The 19,243-nt window shown below is 50.5% G+C and overlaps 7 protein-coding genes across 7 annotated transcripts, besides 1 other annotated feature; 1 reads left to right on the plus strand and 6 right to left on the minus strand.

Moving 5' to 3' along the window:
* Positions 1-19,243: part of a sequence feature (contig 1.144 511..72448(1)) that runs on past both edges of the window.
* Positions 970-2,552, plus strand: ANIA_08229 (membrane insertase OXA1; the record flags this gene model as incomplete). Its single annotated transcript, XM_050611239.1, has 3 exons — positions 970-1,053; positions 1,099-1,833; positions 1,887-2,552. Exons 1-3 carry the CDS (start codon positions 979-981, stop codon positions 2,550-2,552), a joined length of 1,476 nt encoding a protein of 491 aa, XP_050467286.1. The 5' UTR covers positions 970-978.
* ANIA_11061 (acyltransferase family protein) lies at positions 4,748-7,055 on the minus strand. The gene is made up of 3 exons (XM_676407.2): positions 6,549-7,055; positions 5,863-6,490; positions 4,748-5,813 (listed from the first exon to the last, which is right to left on the minus strand). Exons 1-3 carry the CDS (start codon positions 6,654-6,656, stop codon positions 5,119-5,121), a joined length of 1,431 nt encoding a protein of 476 aa, XP_681499.2. The 5' UTR covers positions 6,657-7,055; the 3' UTR covers positions 4,748-5,118.
* ANIA_11056 (transcription initiation factor TFIID subunit 11 family protein) lies at positions 7,788-8,959 on the minus strand (the record flags this gene model as incomplete). The annotated part of the gene is made up of 2 exons (XM_050611240.1): positions 7,788-8,373; positions 8,460-8,959. 2 exons carry the CDS (start codon positions 8,957-8,959, stop codon positions 7,788-7,790), a joined length of 1,086 nt encoding a protein of 361 aa, XP_050467287.1.
* On the minus strand, positions 9,733-10,807 carry ANIA_08231 (adenosylmethionine decarboxylase SPE2). The gene has a single exon (XM_676408.2). The coding sequence runs from the start codon at positions 10,796-10,798 to the stop codon at positions 9,884-9,886; it is 915 nt and encodes a 304-aa protein (XP_681500.1). The 5' UTR covers positions 10,799-10,807; the 3' UTR covers positions 9,733-9,883.
* Positions 13,814-15,278, minus strand: ANIA_08232 (TATA-binding protein-associated factor TAF6; the record flags this gene model as incomplete). Its single annotated transcript, XM_676409.1, has 3 exons — positions 13,814-14,362; positions 14,414-14,832; positions 14,909-15,278. The coding sequence occupies 3 exons, from the start codon at positions 15,276-15,278 to the stop codon at positions 13,814-13,816; spliced, it is 1,338 nt and encodes a 445-aa protein (XP_681501.1).
* sfh5 lies at positions 15,674-17,251 on the minus strand. The gene is made up of 2 exons (XM_676410.2): positions 16,419-17,251; positions 15,674-16,366 (listed from the first exon to the last, which is right to left on the minus strand). The coding sequence occupies exons 1-2, from the start codon at positions 17,132-17,134 to the stop codon at positions 15,853-15,855; spliced, it is 1,230 nt and encodes a 409-aa protein (XP_681502.1). The 5' UTR covers positions 17,135-17,251; the 3' UTR covers positions 15,674-15,852.
* On the minus strand, positions 17,375-19,151 carry ANIA_08234 (PP1-complex regulatory subunit GLC8). Its single transcript, XM_676411.2, has 4 exons — positions 19,007-19,151; positions 18,729-18,942; positions 17,957-18,659; positions 17,375-17,901 (listed from the first exon to the last, which is right to left on the minus strand). The coding sequence occupies exons 2-4, from the start codon at positions 18,766-18,768 to the stop codon at positions 17,787-17,789; spliced, it is 858 nt and encodes a 285-aa protein (XP_681503.1). The 5' UTR covers positions 18,769-18,942; positions 19,007-19,151; the 3' UTR covers positions 17,375-17,786.

Below are 19,243 nucleotides of genomic sequence, written 5' to 3' on the forward strand. Positions count from 1 at the left end.
GATCATCAGCGGTCTCATGAGCTCGCTCAAGCTCAACACGAATCAGCATAATTCATTCGTCGGTTACTCTGCGCCAGTTACTCTGCGCCATCTCGACCATACTCCTCCCTTACAACTTCTCAACTATAATCTCCGCAGATTGTCCTCATAGCAAATTCTGCGCTGTGGCACTCCATTCTCTCATATACCATGGCTTCGAACGAGGCCGTCTCTAACTCAACTCCGGCGCTATACGAGTCTGGTCTAACGATTCCCTCCGACTCAGAAAACTACTCAGCCAACCATGACACCTCTTCAACTTCGTCAGACTCCCCGCTAATTCTCTACAAGCCATCGACGACGCTCTGGAGCGTTCTGCGTGGTGCGGCAATTAACCTATTTCTCCCTTTCGTGAATGGCTTGATGCTGGGATTTGGTGAGCTATTTGCACATGAAGCCGCGTTCAGGCTAGGGTGGTCTGGGACAAAGGTATGCCTTAGTCTTCTCTTATTACCCTTCGCTCAAGCTGATCCTGTTTGCTTTAGATCTTTCCCACGTATCGGCGATCTCGGCCTGTAGCTGCTGGGCTCGGATTATAGAACGGCTCCGGAATTTGTTTGCGGATCTGAGTTGAAGGAGATACCACCTGGCCATAAGTTGAGGAGTTATAGACATTGAATTCAGTTTCACGCATGGATTGATCTTTTCAGATCTACTCTTTCTTTTCCTGCTCAATGGCATGCACCTGGAGTGATGGCTACATGTACATACATAGACCCAAGCAGGCAGGACATTATTTAGTTTGGAGCATTCACATAACTCACTATGCGGACTTTGACAGTAGCATGTAGAGAAAACTAAGACCAGAGCCCTGGCCATACTCCTACTTTGATGCCGCTCGGCCGCCGACCGCCCGGCCGGTGATCCGGTCTTGGCAAAAAAGTGTTCATCCGCGATTCAATCTGCCCGTTTCCTCCGTCCGGTCGTCTACCCTTCACAATGTTGGCAGGGCCTGGTTTGAAGGGGCGCATTGCCCGGCAGCAAGCTGCTGCCTTTGCACGATCTACTCGATCGGTTCGTTTCGGTTCCTTATGCGCGAACTCGCGCTGACTTGAGCAGATATCCTCGTTTCGACCGCAGATTTCAAGATTCTCCCCGCGAAATAGCAAAGTCCTCGGCGGAAACACATCATGGAGGGCTCCGGTGCCATTCATCGCTCTGCCTACGGCTCGATTCAACTCGACATCCACAACAGCTCCTACCGAAGTGACGCCCGAGACGCAGCCATCATCCGAGCTGGATGTCTCAAATATCGATCTCACGCAAATCCCCGAGAGAATTGGGTATCTAAAAGATCTAGGACTGGATTACGGTTGGGGTCCGTCGGCAATTGTGGAATTCATGATTGAACACATCCACATTTACTCTGGCCTGCCCTGGGTAGGTAGTATCATCGCAACAGGTATCTTCTTCCGCCTCGCGATGGCACCTCTTTTTTGGCGCGCAGGAGATACCAGTGCAAGGCTGGCCAACGCGCAACCTATTCTTGCGCCAATTAAAGAGAAAATGTTGAATGCTGCTCGTTCTGGAAACCAGGTTGAGGCACAAAAGTGGAGAGCGGAGATGGCTAAGACCAACGCCAATCTTGGTATCGTACCGCGCAATACGTTCATGCCGTTAGTATTCCAGCTCCCTATCGGTTTCGGTTGCTTCCGTGTTATCGAGGGTATGGCCGGTTTGCCTGTGCCCGGCTTGGCTGCGGAACAGTTCGCGTGGATCAATGATTTCACAGTCGCTGATCCGACCTATATCCTCCCCATTCTCTGCTGTACTGTCCTTCATCTAAGTATTAGGGTACGTGGCCCCCCACATACGTCTGAGTCCATTGCTAATTCGCCCCTGTATAGAAAGGAGGTGAAACGGGAAGCAGCATGTCTGGCGACATGGCGACAATCCGGAAGGGTATGATGTACGGCATTCCTGCGTTCTCTTTCTTCTTCGTAGCTTTCTTCCCTGCTGCGTTGCAAGCGTACTTCCTCACCACCGGTTTCCTCGGTCTGCTCCAGGCCTACGCGTTCGCAAACGCAACCTTTCGTAAGGCCACTGGCATGACCGTCATCGAGAAGCTGAACCCTGTGCAACCATCAGGTTCGAACCCAGCCGAACCCAACAGGGCGCTCCGCTTGATCACTGAAGCATTAGAGCGTGAAAACGCCAAGCTCAACGAGGCGAAGAAGATTGCCGCTGAGCAACCTAAGATCAGCTTCATTGACCGTGCCATCAACAACATCAAGGAATCCAAGGAGAAGCTCACCAAGGAGACCACCCAGAAAATGCAGGAGCTGAGCGGCCAGGGCCCAAAAAAGAACGCCGATGGTTCACTCGCTGAACCGCCCAGGCTCAGCGAGAAGGACCGTAAGCTGGCCGAGGACTATGAGAGACGCCGCAAGGAAGAGGAGGATTGGAAGCGGGAAGAGCGTAACCATGCCCGCAGAGAGGCGTATCGGCAGGCCATGGAACGGGAGAGGCAAAGGGCCAAGGCAGCTTTGAATAAGTCGGAGGTCAAGCAGTGATTTATGTCTCATAATGTGTCCATTGTATTATAGCAGTCTATTCGGTGTTTTGTCTAAATAGAGATATCTCTACCTCAGATGGCTTTTGATCCTCGGTTTGTGCAATGTTCTGATGACGAGGTAACTTCGATGCGCCTTATCCTCTGCGGTGCTTTCAAACGAGTCATTGTCCATAGTCACAACTAATCGGCTACCATCCCAGAATTCTCCACCCCATGCAGGGGTGCCTCTAGTCTACTCTATATGCATTTATCGAATTAGGAGGTTCATGTTAAGTATAGCGTATGTCATCTCTTCTTCTTTCACCCGTAAGAAGTCATGACAATGGAACCAGAGAGTAATCCAGTATAATATGCGCTATCCTAATATACCAACATGCACCACCGAGTTCTAAGGGATTCTTTTGTACTTGTGGACTCTGTGTTTTCTTAAGGTGTTTATGCTAACACTTCTACCGATGCCTATACAATATTCATTCACGAAAGAAGCCATGATTTGAAAGCCCCGCCATTTCTCTTCATACCAATAAGCAACATCTAGCCAGATTATCCGATCTTGCTGAACCCAACGAGACAAGAATATAACTACACTCCCACGAACTGGTACAGTACCTTCCGTCACGGAGCTCCTACATTCTCAGCAGTAATACTTAACCCATCATTTTATCATAGAAACATCCTAGCTACCAGATACAGCTGAGGCTCAGCTAATTCGAGTCAACCACGCATTATTCTTACCAGCCTACCATCGCCGGATTCGACCTAACACCAAGATTCATCCTAAGGCGAACTTAAAGTGTCCGTCCAACTCATTAGACTACGAGACCAACCGTGCCAAACGGCCTAAACTATCCCAGTTAACCACCCGCCCTGCGCAGAGCTGTTATCGGGCCTACGAGCGGCCTTGGCCCTATGTCTCTCGCCCTGTTCGCCTCCCTTATTATGTTACTGCTTACAACCGAGTGCATGCGCCGGGTTCTTATCTCTGTCGATATTGGCATGCGTCGGCGGCGACAGCGGGAAGTCTTGATAGATATCGTCGATGGGGACGTCGATGACGATATTGAGGCCGTCTTGAGGCTGCTGGCGGATCCAAGGGGTCCTCATGCGGATGGGTACCTTGGCCACAACTGGAATGGGAGGGGGAGAGTCCGAGTCGGGACTAATTCCAGTATTCGATAGGAATTCCTTTTGATATTAATGGCTTGGGGTCTGTTCTGACGGGGCTGGAAACTATGTACAGGTTAGGGCTATGATATGGGAAAAACAAAGAGAAAAAAAAAATCAAAAAAGACTAGCCCCAGTGCATCGAAGAGATGAAACTTATAGCCGAGTCGACCTTTAGCAAATGAGCATCGTGTGTCTTGAGTGGGTTGTTCTGCTAGATGCTGGAACGGCAATGACAGAGGTGTTTCATGTTTGCCAAGGCAACTCTGGTACTTGATATTTCTATATCAACGTAGCTTCTTGAGCGCGCGACAAACAAACCTTTTCCTGCGTCAGGTCACGGAAAGCGGGCATCGCTATGGACCGGCCTGGGATGATGATAGGATGCCGGGGCGTTGGGAGCCCTGGTGTTATGCTCATGAGGCTTTGAATCATTGCGTATCTGAGGTCTCTCAAGTTAGCAGGCACTTTTCTTTGCATGTTACCAAACTGCCGGATTATGCAGAGGGAACAGACTTGAATCGGTTTGCTGGTTGATATTTCTATCGGACGGCAACGGGTCAGGATGCGCTAGTGAAACCAGGAGGAGGTATGATGAGTTATTCAAAGGATGGATGGGAAAGCAACAGTAAGAGAAAGGGGTCGAACTACGCCTATGCATGATGAAGGGGGAGAACTGAAGGCGCGGTTATAGAAGGAACCAAAGTGAATGCGATTTAGAGGCCTGCTAGTTGGTGAATCGGAATGGTTACTATAAGCTAGATGATTAATTACTGGATGCACAGAGAAACCTCAGGTACGAATTCACTTAAAGAGTATCAACTTGGGTCGAAAATATTGTCTGAAGACTGAAAGAAGCACGCCTTTAGCAATATATAAGGCGTTTATAGCAATGCAGGTAAATTGAGGGCAAACATGACTCACATCGCATGTCCCATTTAGCAAGCACTTAGTAGGTATATACTACGTCTGCAGCCGAAGACAAACTACGCAACACCAAAGCTATATCAAATGAGGCAAAGAAGCCATCTATAATCATAGCTATGTTCATTGTTCCTTTTGTACATTAATAAAAGGTAAGTAAAATAAGTATGTGTAAAGAAGACCAGTTTGAAGGCCAGTGTCAAGTGCTAAGCGCAAGTAGACTAGTACAACAAACGACTCAAATCAATTCCAACCATTGATGAATGTTTAGTTGTGCATGGACCCGCCATATCTCAGAAGAAAGCAGAAATCCGGAGAGAACGCAACAGAGAAGGTTGGTAGAAAAGGGAAGGAAAATGTATGGTCAAATCTCTAAGACGTTGGAAATTGAAGGTAGAAAGCTAAATGTATCAGTATCGTGGAGATGCATCGTTTAGTAGAGATAACTGAAATTTTCTGGCAAACTTGCTGTCGCTTTAGGCGTTTTGAATTGGCATCGTCTGCATCGGCATGGAGGTCAAGGGTAGTGTTTCGGCCTGTGCAGGTTTCTCGTCCTGGATGAACATGTGGTTCTCCATCTTTTGGGTCATGCGGGCACAGAACGGATCGACATATTTTGTCCACATTGTCGCGCAGAAGTACACTAAGCAAATCCACAGTGGGATGCTGATAGCAACAACCCATGGTGGACGAATTGGGATCCAGACGGGCTCATCCTTACCCTCCTGCTTCACGTTAGGGTCGAAAGGCTGGCCGGTAATGCCGTAGAGCATCCAGCAAAGGACAGTCCGGAGAAGAGTTCCGTGAACGAGGTAAACAGCGAAGGACTGACCGCCCAGCCAGAGGAGAAGGCGGTTGGACAAGAATTCTTTCACGCTGGGGGAGATGTAGATGGCCAAGATAATAAGGTCGACGCCGATGGCAGTGTAGCGCTTGCCGATGTTGACGTCGGGGGGGAAGATGTAGTGGGCAAGTTTGTACATAGCATTAGACCAGTCACTCCACTCGGGGTGTTCACCAGGGTAGCCGGCAATGAATAGACCAGAGGCAAAGAGGAAGAACGCCACAACCCGTCGGGGCCACTTCCACTTCTCAAGGAACTCTTGGAACGAAACTTCGTAAGACAAATCGCTGAGGAACATGCCGTAGACGCCCTGCAATTGGAAAGTTTCTGATCTCGTTAGCCTAATTCCGGCTTGCAAGTCTGGAGTAGTAGGTACCTGTGTTTTTGGCGTTGTCCTGGTGGAAGTAGAGGGCCATAATGAGATACACGAACATCCGCCAGCGGAAGCGCATGAACATAGTCGCACATGTCAAGAGATACACCAACATAGATGTCATCAGTAGAGGCAACAACGCCCACTGATGGTCATCGTACGCCATGTATCCCGTCGTCCAGGTAGAAAGGAAGTTCTTGCCAAGGCGAATGACCTCCTTTCCGAAAGAGTCCTCAAGATCCGGAGCAGCATAACGACACCACCAGCAATCTGATCGGTTTGCAACCACGAACGCACGGCATTGCGCCATAATCCAGGATATAATCATTGCAATTGTAGCGGGCATAATAAGACGCGGGGGACGGCGGAAGGCACTTTTGCCAACAGCAGTGAAAGCGCCCAGAATGTTTCCATTTCGCGATAGCTTCAAAGGCTTCAAAGCGCATACGTAGCCAGTCAGGAAAGCGAAGATGGTGACACCGATACGGCCTTGCCACGGGATGCGGAAGACGGGTAATTGCAGCAGTCTGGGAGACGCATCTTCAGAATCCCGAGGGGCGAACAGATCGTAATCCCAGGCTCGAGCAAGGTGGGTGAGGACGACAAGGAAGGACGCGATACCTCGGAGGCCCTGCAATGGAGTCAGTTCCATTAGACGAAGCCAAACAGGTAGGATTAAGGGCTCGTACATCAATCCATTTGACGCTTTTCCGAGGATCTCCCTTGACGTTTGGATCACCGCCACTCCAAGGGAGTGCCTCTCGAATCCGAGTGTACAAATAGGCAGCTTGGGACATCCTGCACCAAGACTAGTAGATCGAAAGCAAGCTCATATAATGCTAAACGAAACCCAAAAACGGACCAAAGGAGTGTGAAGGGATGAGGTTGTTTGCTTCAACTCTGCATGGAATGGAACGTGGCAGTCAAGGACAGTTGGCTGGTTGGAGAAGGAACAGGCAAAAGGAGGAGATCTCTAGAAAGGACACAGAATCCCAGAGAAAGCTAGGCCCTAGAGGGCTGAAATACGGGGCTCGGTCTGGAGACCGAGTGATTGAGACTTGAAAAAAAGGGAAAGTGAACGACCAGGTAAAAATGATCAACGCGAAGCAGTATTGAACTAGGAGCAATGCCGAGAGAGCGATATCCACACAGCTCCAAGTAAAGAAGCGAAACAGAATTTGCAAAGGAGATGATCTTGAAAAGCTGCGCTGAGTCCTGAGACTGACAGTTCAACGGGTCCCCCAGAATAGTAATCAGAGATAGGCAGAACCATTCTTGCTCTCACGGTGGCGATCCATGCCGCATAACGCAGCGAGGTCACAAATCCACATCTCTTATCGGATGCATAATTATGGCACAGGCACACTGCAGTCTCAGCTTTCAACCCACAGTGGCCTCTCAAACATCGGGAACGACTTCAGCAAGGCAATCTCTGATACAGCGTGGATTAGAGCCATATTCAGGGGTAGTGACTGAGGGCGACACAGGCCAGTCACGGCAGCCAAAACGGTGGCTACAGAGCCATAGGGCGACGGCTCAGGGACAGTGCTGGAGCCACGGATCCTAGATTGGGGCCAAATTCTGCCGAATCCCAGAGCGCGCTACCAGCAACCAAGGGTCTGCCCCAATTTTGCGGGTAGATGGCGTCTTCGTGCTCGAATCAAGACCCTGTACTAGCGACAAGTTCGTCCGCGACTCTCCCTAGTAAATGACTAAGGGTCCCTGTACTGAGTCTAGCGGCTTGGCTAGTGGCTTGGCGGCATGCTTTGGCGCGACCACGGCTGTCTATGGCGCTTGATTCCCACAAAATAGCGACATCACGAGTCCACAGCCGATAAGCCGAGTTTTCGCCAATTAAAAGCTGAAACAATCTATTGCTACTGTAATATATGCAAAGTCGCGTATAATCTGATTGTTTGAGAGATATATCATCGGAACAGCCGCCGTCCTCCAACACTGCCTGCACTCCAAGTAACCGACCCTCGTACCCCCAAATTCCCCAGACTCAGCCCTGAGAACCCGACGCCCCCGCCCTCGCCATCTCGTTTATACCGTCGGAGCGCTTCTCTGAGATGGGAAGGGAGCAGCTGCCCGCGGTGGGGGTTGGGCGGGAGCTTTACTCTGGCGCTTCCGCCAGGTGCCGAAACCCGAAACGCACCAACAGTGTTCGTGTCCGTGTTCGTGTCTACCGGCTCTTGTTTCACTGCCGGATGAGCTTCATTATTGGCGGCAGCATCACTTGTTCCGTCTGCCGCCGCTTCTTCCTTCACGAGCCTTGCCAATGCTGCTTGATCATGTGCCTCGGCCCATTCCTTCTGCACTGTTCGTGCCTTTTCAATTATCTCTCCAGCAAACACCTTTGTAAATCCATTGATAGTAGTCACCACGCTGGCCGGGACAGACTGTGAGAGCGCGTGATTGACAATCCGCCGCAGCGTCTCCTTTCTTAATTTTGCCCGTTTAAACAAATCATATCGCTCAGATTGTAACGGATTAAATGCATCCACCAGCAATCTATCACGAACCAACAATCCCATCAGCGTTTCTCGTTCATAATGCAGATAAATCCGAGAGAAGAAAAGGAGCTCGGAGACACTTACGCAAGATTCTTTCTCTCCCCTTCCACATCCTCGCGTTCCCCCCCATCCTCTCTCCCTAACAAGTCCCCCTCGTCATCAAAATCATCCTCCTCGTCGCCATCTTCGCCCCCATTGTTCCCCCCTGCGCCTCCAGCTGTACTCGCTGCCCCGCCCCTAGCAACACTAACCATATCCTCGCTATCCCTCTGGCGTTCCCGCTCTTGTTCGCGTTCCCTCTCCCTCTCGCGCTCCTTTTCAGCTTTACTCTTCCGGCCTCGTTTGCGTTTAAATACCCCATCTGCACTCGCGCCACCTACGCTTCCCGTGAAGCTCCCCGTCACACTGCCTGCATCGCTGGTGGCGGTTGCGCTGAAGGCTCGGAGATCCGGGTCGACGGGGAAGGAGGTCTGACGGAGGGGGTGCATGCGAGGGCGTTTGGACTGATGGCCGGTTGAAGCGCTGGAGATAGAGGTGCGCTTTAGGGGGTTCGGATTTGGTGGGTTTGGTGGCGGTGAGGACATCTTGTGGCGCTCGCGCTCTCTTTTATCTCGTTTCTGGACTCGGTACGCGCTGATTCGTATGATGTTTGGCTTCAGTAATGGTGTAGTTATGAGCGAAATGAGCTGCGACGGGAGAGTTTGTGGGGGGCGAAGTGAGGAAAGTGGTGAGGTATGATAGCACCCTAACGAAAAGTGAAATAAAGACGTCGGATGTGCTAGTATTCGAAGGTAAGATACTTGAATCGAGAGGTGCGGTCGTGCGTTGTCTCGAAGGGAACCTTGAGGTGCAACTAGGTGATCGCATATCAGATGGAAGCAAGATGTTCCGGCCCGACCACGCCTGCCGTACTAGAACACTGCTTTATGTATATACGAACTCTATATATTCGAAACTCTAATACAATACTTTCTGGTTTCTCTGTCTTTGTTCTCTATCAACCTGATATTATAAGCAGGTCTAGCAAGTTGCGATTGAATAATTTTGGTTCCCGTGATTGACGCAGACAAAGGAAAAGGTGGTGACTGGAGAGGAATAAGGAAATCTGCTATTTTGAGTAACTGACTGCTGGACAGATATGACCGATATGCGGAGGTATGGCGAGCAGTTATTAGGTTGCGTATGGATTCTCCCTACTACGGCCCAGTGGTTGTTGTTTGGTACATCAGGATTCTTGTATGTGCCAGTCAACGCCCATGATGAGCTGAAGGGCGAATAAGCCATAATCATAGCATTGAACAGGGATAGGTTCTCGTGATTAACGCCTTTATATTAGAGCTACAGTAATAGGAAAGAGTAGACAAGTTAGACCCGAAATCGACTTTGACACACTCTCATAAGGAGCAAAACTAACTAACATCCGCTAGCAACAAAAGACATGAAATTGAGAAGCAGACACTAACAAATCAACTAACAGTGGCAATTTAGCATTAGATTAGCGATCATAATTAGGCAATGACCTCTTCACCGAGCCGAGGGGCCCCCCCCTTCCAATCCAGGCGTTCGTAGTAACGGAACACCAGGTCGTATCCGTGGAGATCATGCACGATGCGGTCAACCCGCTTATATCCCTCCACATTCTCACCCTTAGAAACACGACGAGCAGCTTGTCGCTCAATGTACCGAGCTTCTTTGTCTGCGTCCCACTCACCGTCCACTCCAGGCTTTGCCTCGAAGACCGTGACAGTGAACCGACCGGGCTTGAAAATGTTGACAACCTGCTGGATGATACCAGCAGAAGTCTGACCATTCCTCGAATGCGGCACGTTCGTTTCGAACGAAGCGTACGAGCAGTGAGGCTCAGGCGTCACGTGGACGGTGAAATAATGGGTGCCTTTGCCACCATCAGGAGAAGGAATCACGCCGTTCGCGGAAAATCCGCAAGGGGTGAACAGGTAGGCATCAATGCGCGAGTCAGGGAACTTGCCCTTTGGGTACACGTCCGAAAGGCCGCAGGACTCGGAAACGACGGTGCCAAGAGCGTGGCCTTCAGTTGTGAGTTCCGCAGGCAGGATTCCGCTGCCTTGAGAAGAGGAGACATCGTCAACCTCTAGGTCGGAGCCGTTGCTGAACACATCGACGTGATCATCCTTTTCAAAGTTGCTGTAGCGTTTCTCAGCAACGCTGGTGGCGTGGTCTAGGTAGAACTGCTTCGCGCTCTCCTCATCCAAGTCCGTCATCAGCACCTCGAGGGTCTCATCTGACGCTTCGTCCTGCGGACCCATACCGAGATCAGACCGGTCGGGAAGCTGGATGAATTTGGTCTGAGTAACCTCATCGTCCGAGTCTGCAGTTGGAGTAGCAGGAGGCGTGAGTGAAGTGTAGGGCTCGGTGAGATAGAGGTACCAGTGCTCGCCGTTCATTTTGCCAATCATGTATGCGCTCCCGTTCAAAAAGAGCTTGTCCATAGACCGAACTTCATCTCTCCAGCTGCGGTGAGGCCCGCGCTGACGGTCAGGGAATAGGAAGTTCTTACGGCTGTAAAACACGCGGTATGGAGCCGCTGCAACGGTAATTCCACGGGACGGAGGAGCAGTGGACTTGGGGAAGCCACCATGCATGGCAGCGATTTCCAGGATGCGGGGAAGTCCGGACAACAGGGTGGTAGTGCCACATGTCTTGAGGATCAATTTGTGTGGCCAGACGAACATGCTAGACTCCGACAGGAGATAGGCATCTACATCATCTGACGAGACAATAGACAGCACCTGGCAATTGACGATATCCAGCATTTCCTTCCAAACATCCTCTGAAACCGCCTTCAGACCGAGGGGGTTCGAGGTGCCCAGGTCCTTGGGCGACGCAGCAAACCAGACTTCCAGGAGTTTCTCAGGGCCTACATAGTTAGTCAGAATCCGGCTGCTCAGAATAGACGAACATACCTTCAAAGGCATTGGTGGAGTCTAGATCCTGGGTCGCCTCATGATTGATTGTCAAGGATGGCGTCGCAGCGAAGGAGGACGGCGAGTGCGTATAGTGCTGGGGGATGAGGTTGACCATCTCTTATTGTACAAGCAGAAGCTTTGTTCGGTTTTGGAACAGTTGACGAATGTTATATGTGATGATAGGTGTAGCGCTCAACCGTAGACAAGGAAGCCTAGAAGCACTATCTGCGACTCAGACGAACAAGGGGGGGAGTGTCCGCCTGAGAAGAGAAGGCCCTGTAGAAATCGAGAGCGATAGTGGCACTCAGCCAAGAGAATATATGTTGAGAAAACCCGAGGGGCTGCTAGGGAGGTCGAAAAGAGAGCGAGAGGAGGAAGAAACCTCGAGAAAATGGAATGGTGGGCTATGCGTAGGGCCTCGTGCTGAAGATACCGATACCGTTGAGTATCGGGTCTAGCAGACGAGGATATCTGCTCAACAGTTCACAATACACAGAAGGGTGGAAAATTTTTGTTGTTTAGGGGTGTTATCTGGGCCTGTAGACGGAAGTCAGTCGCGTGCTCTCAAGAGAAAGCGAAGCAGAGAAGGCGCGAACTGAAGAGCTGGAGCCATGAGGACCAGCTCAAGCAATTGAGCACTAGAGCAGAAACCAGGCAAATTGTGTCGACTTACTTCGCAGGCTTGGACAGGAATCGCAGTAGGTCCTCTGAGTTCATGGAAGGCAGAACCGATTCGGGCTTAAAAGAGCACGATGGAGCGAGACGCCACAGTTGTGAACATCTGCTAGATTGCTCCAGACAAGAGAAATAAGAGCAGTGGTCAGAATCTCAAGTCAGATCGAAAGACGAGAGACGCTGGAGAGCATTGAGGGAAAAAGAAAAGCAGGCAAACGTGGGGTGCGCAGGTCAAAGCAAGAAGTTGTCGCCAGCGCTGGGTTTTGAAGTCTTTTTCCTATTTTTTGTGGGGCTGGGCTGGCTGTAACAGTACACCAGCTCCAGTTGGGCGCTGAGGGGTTGAAACGTGAATGGACTGACAGAGGGCTAGCAGACGCAGAGCGCCAGTAAGCAATTAAAGAGAAGAGAATACGACGGAGTAAGTCGGGATACAGAGAACAGTATAGCTACAGGGAAGGAGATCCAGCTAGACTTAGGGGATGAAGTGTCGGTCTGGTCTGGAGTTTATATGGCGATTTGGGTCTCGTGTGAGCGTAATTTATTTGACAGATACCATACCGAAGTATAAATAGATGAGAAGGCGGTCGGCTGCCAGGGACAATGACGTCTCCCCGGATCAACATCAGCCCCCTCCGACCAGCCTACTATACAGATCAACCTCTCGAGCCCCCAGCTGTCAATGTCACTCCACCCGGCTCTCTCCGCTCCTTCACCGGTGAAGAGTCTTGACGCCGCTTTATCGCTTAAATATTACATACATACAAACTCCCCGTCGTCAGGCTTCACATCGATGCCCGACTGTCCGACGGGGTATTCCCCCTTCACTTAGGCGCTTTTGTCAGGTTATGATAATCGGCCAGGTCATGGCCTGGCCAAAGGACGCAGTCAGTGTCAGATGTATTTTTTACTCCGTAAGACTCTTAGTGAGATGATAAAAGGCAGCCTACGCAACTTTCCCCTCCCGCCACAAATAACATAGGAACACCGGCTTCTTAACCTGCCTAGTCGCAGCAGGCCCATCATAATCGTGGGCTCTGGCAAACTTATCCTTGGATTAATTGAATCCTAAGAAGATCAGATTGAATATCTCACAACCACACTGCGCCATTAAGGCGCTGCGTAAAAGCCAAGACTCCCCCATAGTTATGTGTACAATATCATACTTGCTATGCTGATCAGCTTGGCGAACCCAAGATACAATAGGACGGCGGGAGTCATGCGCGGGTCTGAGGACCAATCCAAAATGCACTTGAATACTTTTACAAGGACATATGGGAACAGGCTGGCGTACAGACAGGTATGGCCTGCCCTCCATTCGCATTATGTGGTAGGGCTGCCGTTGCAATGCGTACAGGGCAGATAAGCACGGTATACTTCTATAACATATCTTGTTGAGCAAGAAGTATATAACATCCAGCGAACGTGGCAAACAATGACTAAGCACAGCCGTAAAGTAATCCCGCTGTTGGCCCGATTGCATAGCATGTCATATACTATAATGAAATGAAAGAGATAATTCCTCACTGAGCAGAGCTGGCTAGTGAGTAATCCTACAAAGCCTTCCCGGCTATTGCAACAAAGCCGTAAAGCTTTTACTTCCAAGCAAGATCCGTAGGAGCGTTCTGGAGAGCCTTAGAAGTATCAACCAGTTCACAGGCCTCCAGTTGGATTTCGGAGGTCGCTAAGACTCGTGAAATCATTAGTATTGTTGGTATAGTAGGTGATGGTCATTATAATCACAGCCTAACTGACCCGCCCTCCGCAAAATCGCCCCAATAAAAAGGTTGTTTCGCTCTGTAGACCTAGATAGAAAGTCTACTATCCCAAAATAGCATGCGCAACTCTCGCGTCCCCCAACTCCGCGACCTTCTCCGCCACGAACGCGCCCAATTTGCCCTCTAGCCTCCTCTTAATATCCTCACTAACCATCCCAGGCCCATGCCCATTCGTCAGCACAGGCTTTTCCTCTTTCAGAGCTGTCAGAATACCCAGCAGCAAGCCCAGGACCTTTTCCGCCTCAGGGCGTCGTGCACTATCATCAGCAAGACCATCCTTCAGTAGATTCCCATAAATAGGTAGATTAGGTATTATGAGGACGCGGACGGCTTCAGATCCACCGACGGCGTGGAGGCCGATGATGGCGCCGTAGTGAGCGCCGAAGGGCTTGGAGGGGTCGAGGAGGGTTTTCAGGCAGGAGCGGGCGAGACGGGGTTTGAGAGTGTGTGAGGAATGAGAGTATTTGGTTGCAATGAGGCCAAGGAGGGCAGCAGCGAGATCGCGGAGGGCGAATTGTTCGGAAAGGTCGGCGGTGCCACCAAGCTGACGGCCAATTAAGCAGGTGAGGATGGGAGGGACCAGTGAGGCGATCTGCTGTTCGTCAGTATAACTGAGAAATATAAGTCTGAGGAGAAGTCATACATAAGGATCCACATAAAGAGACTTATTTTGTACCAATGCCTCAGCCATATGCATGACCTGCGTCAAAACAAAAATATCCTTCAAGCCATGCGTGACCTTTTCCGATATAAATTGGACGAAATAGGGGACAAGCTGGTGCAAACCTGGATCTTCGCGCAAGCTCGCATACCCCGATGTCCGATACTTCTCGCTCGACTCGTCCAGGAATGCATTGCAGACTTTCTCAAAGTAGAGCTGTAGCTCCTTAGACAGGACATGCTTGACCAGCGGCTTAACCGCGACGTTTCCATTCCCGCTCATAGCCGCCAGCGTAGCGTTGGCGTTCGGGCCCTTGGACATTAGTTCAAGATTACGCGAATCTGCGGCCGTCGGGTTTTGCGGTATAGACGGTTGTACGCCTTCGACTGCGAGCCAGTGTGCTAAATAGCAGGACCGTAGGTTAGCCATCCGCAACCCATACCAAGCAGCACACCAGGCAAGAAGAGGAGTAGGTACCAGTAAAACTAATCTCCCTCGGCACTCTCGGCAACGGCGCATTAATCAACTTCTCAAAATCCACCTCCTCATCCTCGACGTAGAAAAGTGGCTGGCCGGGTCCCAGACTCGCCTCGCCGAACTTCAACGGTCTTGTTGTCTCATACCCATACAGCGGCTCGACATCTAGCACGCGCAATGCCAGCGCAATATCTTGTGTCGTGAGCAGCGTGCGGCGGCTGTGACGCATGAACTTTAGTGCTTCCTCCAGCACCTGTGCGATGCGGTACTCAACGTCCCGCGCGAGGTTTTCGGTGACATCGTTGTTGAGGTTGACGATACCGACGGATTCGGCAACGTCACGGATATTGTCTGGGTTCCAAACGGACATTTTGTAGCAGTTGGGGGTTGGTTTTGGTATAGATGTTAAAGGTTGAGTAACGTGACGGGGATGAGGAATGAAGGTCGCTGTTGGCGAATAAATCAATCAATCAGATTGGGGAGGACATCGAATCGCGGAGGGTAAGAGGCATTCTGGTCTCTGAATTATGGCAACGAAAAGGTAATTGTTACTTGGAGGAGCTTTGTTCTATGTAGAAGCTTGAATTGTCGGGATTCTGATCAGAAGGCGGAGTGAGGCCCGGGCTTATGATGTCCCGGCCACCATCCAGAACTATGCAGTTTCGCCTCATCAAAAGCATACAATATCAATGTTTTGGTACGAATGTACAATAGCGAAATCTACATTTCGAACAAGCACATACAGCTGTAGATTCAGGAGTGGTTCTGAATAGAGATTAATTATACAACTAAAAAGGCGGCGAGGAGTCCAACAGAAAAGCCAGTCTGGAAAATACTCCATGCGCTCGCCCGTAATAACAATTCTAAGAGGTATCATGGTAGCAAGAGACGCAAACACAAACAAGCTCCCCACCCAGCTCTGACTCGCGACACAGTCGGTGTGGTCACTCCCCCTTCTGCTCCCCCTTCTGCTCCTCCTTAGATCCCTCCTTCGGTTCTTCCTTCTTTTCCTCTTTCACCTCTTTAAGAGCAACAGTCCGCGCAGAGCTCTCCAGATCCGGAGCAGAACCTCCATAAGCCTTGGGGAATTTCTCTGCCACTCCAGCAGGGAACTCCTTCGCGAGGTTTGCGCCGTTGGAAATGGGATGGAACTTGCGGGCGGTGTTCTGGTTGACAAATACTTTCATTACAGCAAACATCCAGCCCATAATGGCTGGGACGTTGACGAAGAACTTTTCGCGCAGAAGCTCCGGGTAAGCGGTACTGAAGACGTCAATGGTCTTCTTGGTTGCCGCCTTGACGTTCGGGTTCATGCGGAGAAAGCTGACATTTAAGTAGTCGTGGACTTGGATCATTTGATAGGGGTCCTCGCCATCGTAGTCAATGACTGACGTAGCCTGGTCCAGCTTAAGCTCCTGGACAGCTAGTTCCATAAGAGCTGCGCGCCACTTGATAAACCTGACCTTTCCATTAGCTAAATGTCTCGAGGGAAGGAATGACAGCTACATACTCAGTGATATCGCCGAAGGTTTCGTCAAACTTCTTGACAGCACCATAGATATTCCAAGTGACAACCAAATCACCCTTCCCCTCGCGCTGATAGGTAGTCAGGTATCCCAACCCTTTGAACTTGGATGCATCATAGCTGTTCTTTGACGCATCAGCCAAAGCAATGGGATCGTTCTCTTTGCGCCAGGTCAAAGCCTTGCTTAGCTGATCCTCTGCAGCTTTAAGGTCACCGGCGTTTGCTCGGAGGAATTTGATAAGGACGTTGATTGTGGGGATATCGGTAACTTCATGCTTCAGGGGTACACCCCACATCTCCTGATGGCCGGTATTGGAAAGAATGGTAGGGAGACGATCGAAGAACTGCTCGAGTGCAGGAGTTTTGGTGAAGTATTCAGGCTTTGCGGGCTCATCTTTCTTCGCGGGTTCGCTCTGTTCACCAACTGCGGGCTGCGGTTCGGACTTGGTAGGCTCTGGAGCTGGAGCTGCGGCTGCGGCTGCTACTGGCGCAGCTGCGGGCTCAGGTGCAGCAGGAGCAGTTTCTCCGGTACCATCTACAGCTGAAGGAGCAGTTGCAGCAGTGGTGGGCTCTGTAGTGGCAGGTTCCGGTGCAGGCGCGGACTCGGTTGCGGTGGGCTGCTGCTCAGGCTTGCCGTTGTCCGGGACCTGGGTCTCAGGAACTGGCTGGGCCTGGTCTGGTAGCTTTGCCTGCTCGGCCATGGTCGCAAATCAAACTGAATGAGAAGTAGTAGATATAAAATCGATAACAAGGATGGATTCGAAACGGTAAGATGTGGAAGAGGAGATGCTTAGAGAAAGAGAGGAAGATGCAGGAGCAAGCCGGGGGGGAGCACAAACAAAACACAACTCCCGCTTCAGGAGCGAAACTAGGTATCAACTCAACTAATTGAGTCATACAAATCTATTTATCACATCTAGACCACTTCTCTTTCAAGACTAGTCTCATGGATCCGGTCGTACGATCCCTCATGATTTGTGAAATTTGTTGCGACAGGCTACAGGCTCTCCTCTCCTGAGTGCCAAGCTGTCATTATATAGCTAGACCCACGGGCTATATATAGGTAAATGCATACGCAGCTCCTGTGATTCATCGCAAAATAATTGTGGATAACATTGTCGACCTCGTATATTCGAAATGCAAATGTCAACTTTGCTCAACAGGAAGAGCAAGATCTATCAAAATTATTCAGGAAGCAGGAGAAAATCAAGCTCATAGATAACACAGTACCTTAGGAAAAAAAAAAAACCAGACTTATTCATCACTCGTCTGCTTGTCAACATAACTCAAAGCGCTCGGGAATATACAAGAGGAAAGTCAATCTCGGGGTTTGACTGCACTATTATCGAAGGCTCACTTGCCTCCGTTCACATATTGCTGTGGAATCTGCGGCATGGGAGGCGGAGCAGCAGAGCTGGATGCTCCTTCGTCGTCTTCTTCGTCCATCTCGTCCAAGTTCTCGTGGTGCCTGTCATGGTCAGTATGAGTACACACTTTGAGGAGAAAAGGGGGCGGAGACATACGCTAGAAGCTCTTTGATATTTCGCATCTCATAGTGCTTTTTCCGCTGCTCCTCAAACTGCCGATGCTTCTCCTGCGCTTCTTCAGGCGACAAGCGCATATCCCCGTTGGCCTCACTGACATCCGCACCAACAACGACATGCCTGTCACTGCGACCAGACTCACTACTCAAGCTGCGCGCACGCGTAATTCTATCGCCGGCTCCAAGATGCGTCCCCTGCGAAATCTCCTCCTCGGGCTCTCCCAACTCCAGTTCAGGAATGTCATCTTCGGAAACCTTCTTGTGTGAGGCTGACGAAGAGCCTTTCTTATTCTTGTCTAGCTCATCCACAACAACGCCCTGCGCATTAATCAGGCTCTCCTGCGCTTCTGCAAGCTTCATCTCCTCCTCATCCTCGGTGGGATCATAGCGCGGAGCATACGGAGTTTTGGGCTCATCGATCTTCATCTTTGCCGTCTTCTCCTGCTCCGTTAGATACAGATTGGCTTCGTCCCACTTAAGGCGGGGCGAGACGTCGTCATGGTGGCCGTGGGCGCTGGCGAGAGAAGTGCGGCGCGAGGAGGCGGAAGGGCGGCGACCGGCGTTTACAAGGGTATTTTGCAGTGTAAGTTCCTTGAAATCTGCCGGCGGTGGAGAGGGCGTATGGTGAGGGTCATTAGGTGCAACGTGGAGTAGCTGTTGAGAACTAGAATTCTTGAGAATACCTAAAAGCGTGTTAGTTAAGTATTATGGAATGAAATATCAACAGCCATATAGGTATAAGAGATATTTACCCTTAGGTCTCTTTGGAGTCGCTTCGGCGTTCTGCGCCATTCTATCAAGGTGAAGTGGGGTGTGTATATTCGAGCCACGGAAAGGATTGTTTCTGTCGACCCTTGTCCGTTCAATGTACAACCAGCGGAAAAAAAGGATAAGCTGACGAATGGAACAGGAGATCTATAAGCAGGGGAAGCAGGATCGGGGAAGCGCGCGATGGCCTGTTTGTACCTATATACCAGATCCCAAGTCAGCTGAAGGGTCTAACCGCAGAGCTGAATCAGGTCGCATTCACCCTCCTGACTTGCAAAACAGGTACTGTAGCCACAGCTCAGGCAGATGACCAAGTAATCAGAAGGACTTCGGTATTATCTCAGCAGGAAAATACGTGATGACCTAAAGTAATGCTACTAGGATCGAGAGATGCCAGAGCCGAAGTCGAGGAGCACATGTTTGGCTCGTCTGATTTGGCACGTGGGGCGTGATGGATGACGTCGTGCTACCTTAGGTAAGCATGTGCTATGACTCGGGA

The sequence above is a fragment of the Aspergillus nidulans genome, chromosome II, assembly GCF_000011425.1.
Source record: "Aspergillus nidulans FGSC A4 chromosome II".
NCBI lineage: Eukaryota > Fungi > Ascomycota > Eurotiomycetes > Eurotiales > Aspergillaceae > Aspergillus > Aspergillus nidulans.

What these genes read in the sequence shown, in the direction of transcription:
- sfh5 (XM_676410.2), bottom strand. Translation starts at nt 17,134, where the DNA reads ATGGCCGAGCAGGCAAAGCTACCAGACCAGGCCCAGCCAGTTCCTGAG. An exon ending in ACCTTCGGCGATATCACTGA is followed by an intron (nt 16,367 to 16,418) that starts GTATGTAGCTGT and finishes TGGAAAGGTCAG; the next exon opens with GTTTATCAAGTGGCGCGCAG.
- ANIA_08231 (XM_676408.2), bottom strand. Translation starts at nt 10,798, where the DNA reads ATGAACGGCGAGCACTGGTACCTCTATCTCACCGAGCCCTACACTTCA.
- ANIA_08234 (XM_676411.2), bottom strand. Translation starts at nt 18,768, where the DNA reads ATGGCGCAGAACGCCGAAGCGACTCCAAAGAGACCTAAGG. An exon ending in GACTCCAAAGAGACCTAAGG is followed by an intron (nt 18,660 to 18,728) that starts GTAAATATCTCT and finishes ACACGCTTTTAG; the next exon opens with GTATTCTCAAGAATTCTAGT. An exon ending in AATATCAAAGAGCTTCTAGC is followed by an intron (nt 17,902 to 17,956) that starts GTATGTCTCCGC and finishes TGACCATGACAG; the next exon opens with GCACCACGAGAACTTGGACG.
- ANIA_11061 (XM_676407.2), bottom strand. Translation starts at nt 6,656, where the DNA reads ATGTCCCAAGCTGCCTATTTGTACACTCGGATTCGAGAGGCACTCCCT. An exon ending in AAAGCGTCAAATGGATTGAT is followed by an intron (nt 6,491 to 6,548) that starts GTACGAGCCCTT and finishes ACTCCATTGCAG; the next exon opens with GGCCTCCGAGGTATCGCGTC. An exon ending in GGACAACGCCAAAAACACAG is followed by an intron (nt 5,814 to 5,862) that starts GTACCTACTACT and finishes TAACGAGATCAG; the next exon opens with AAACTTTCCAATTGCAGGGC.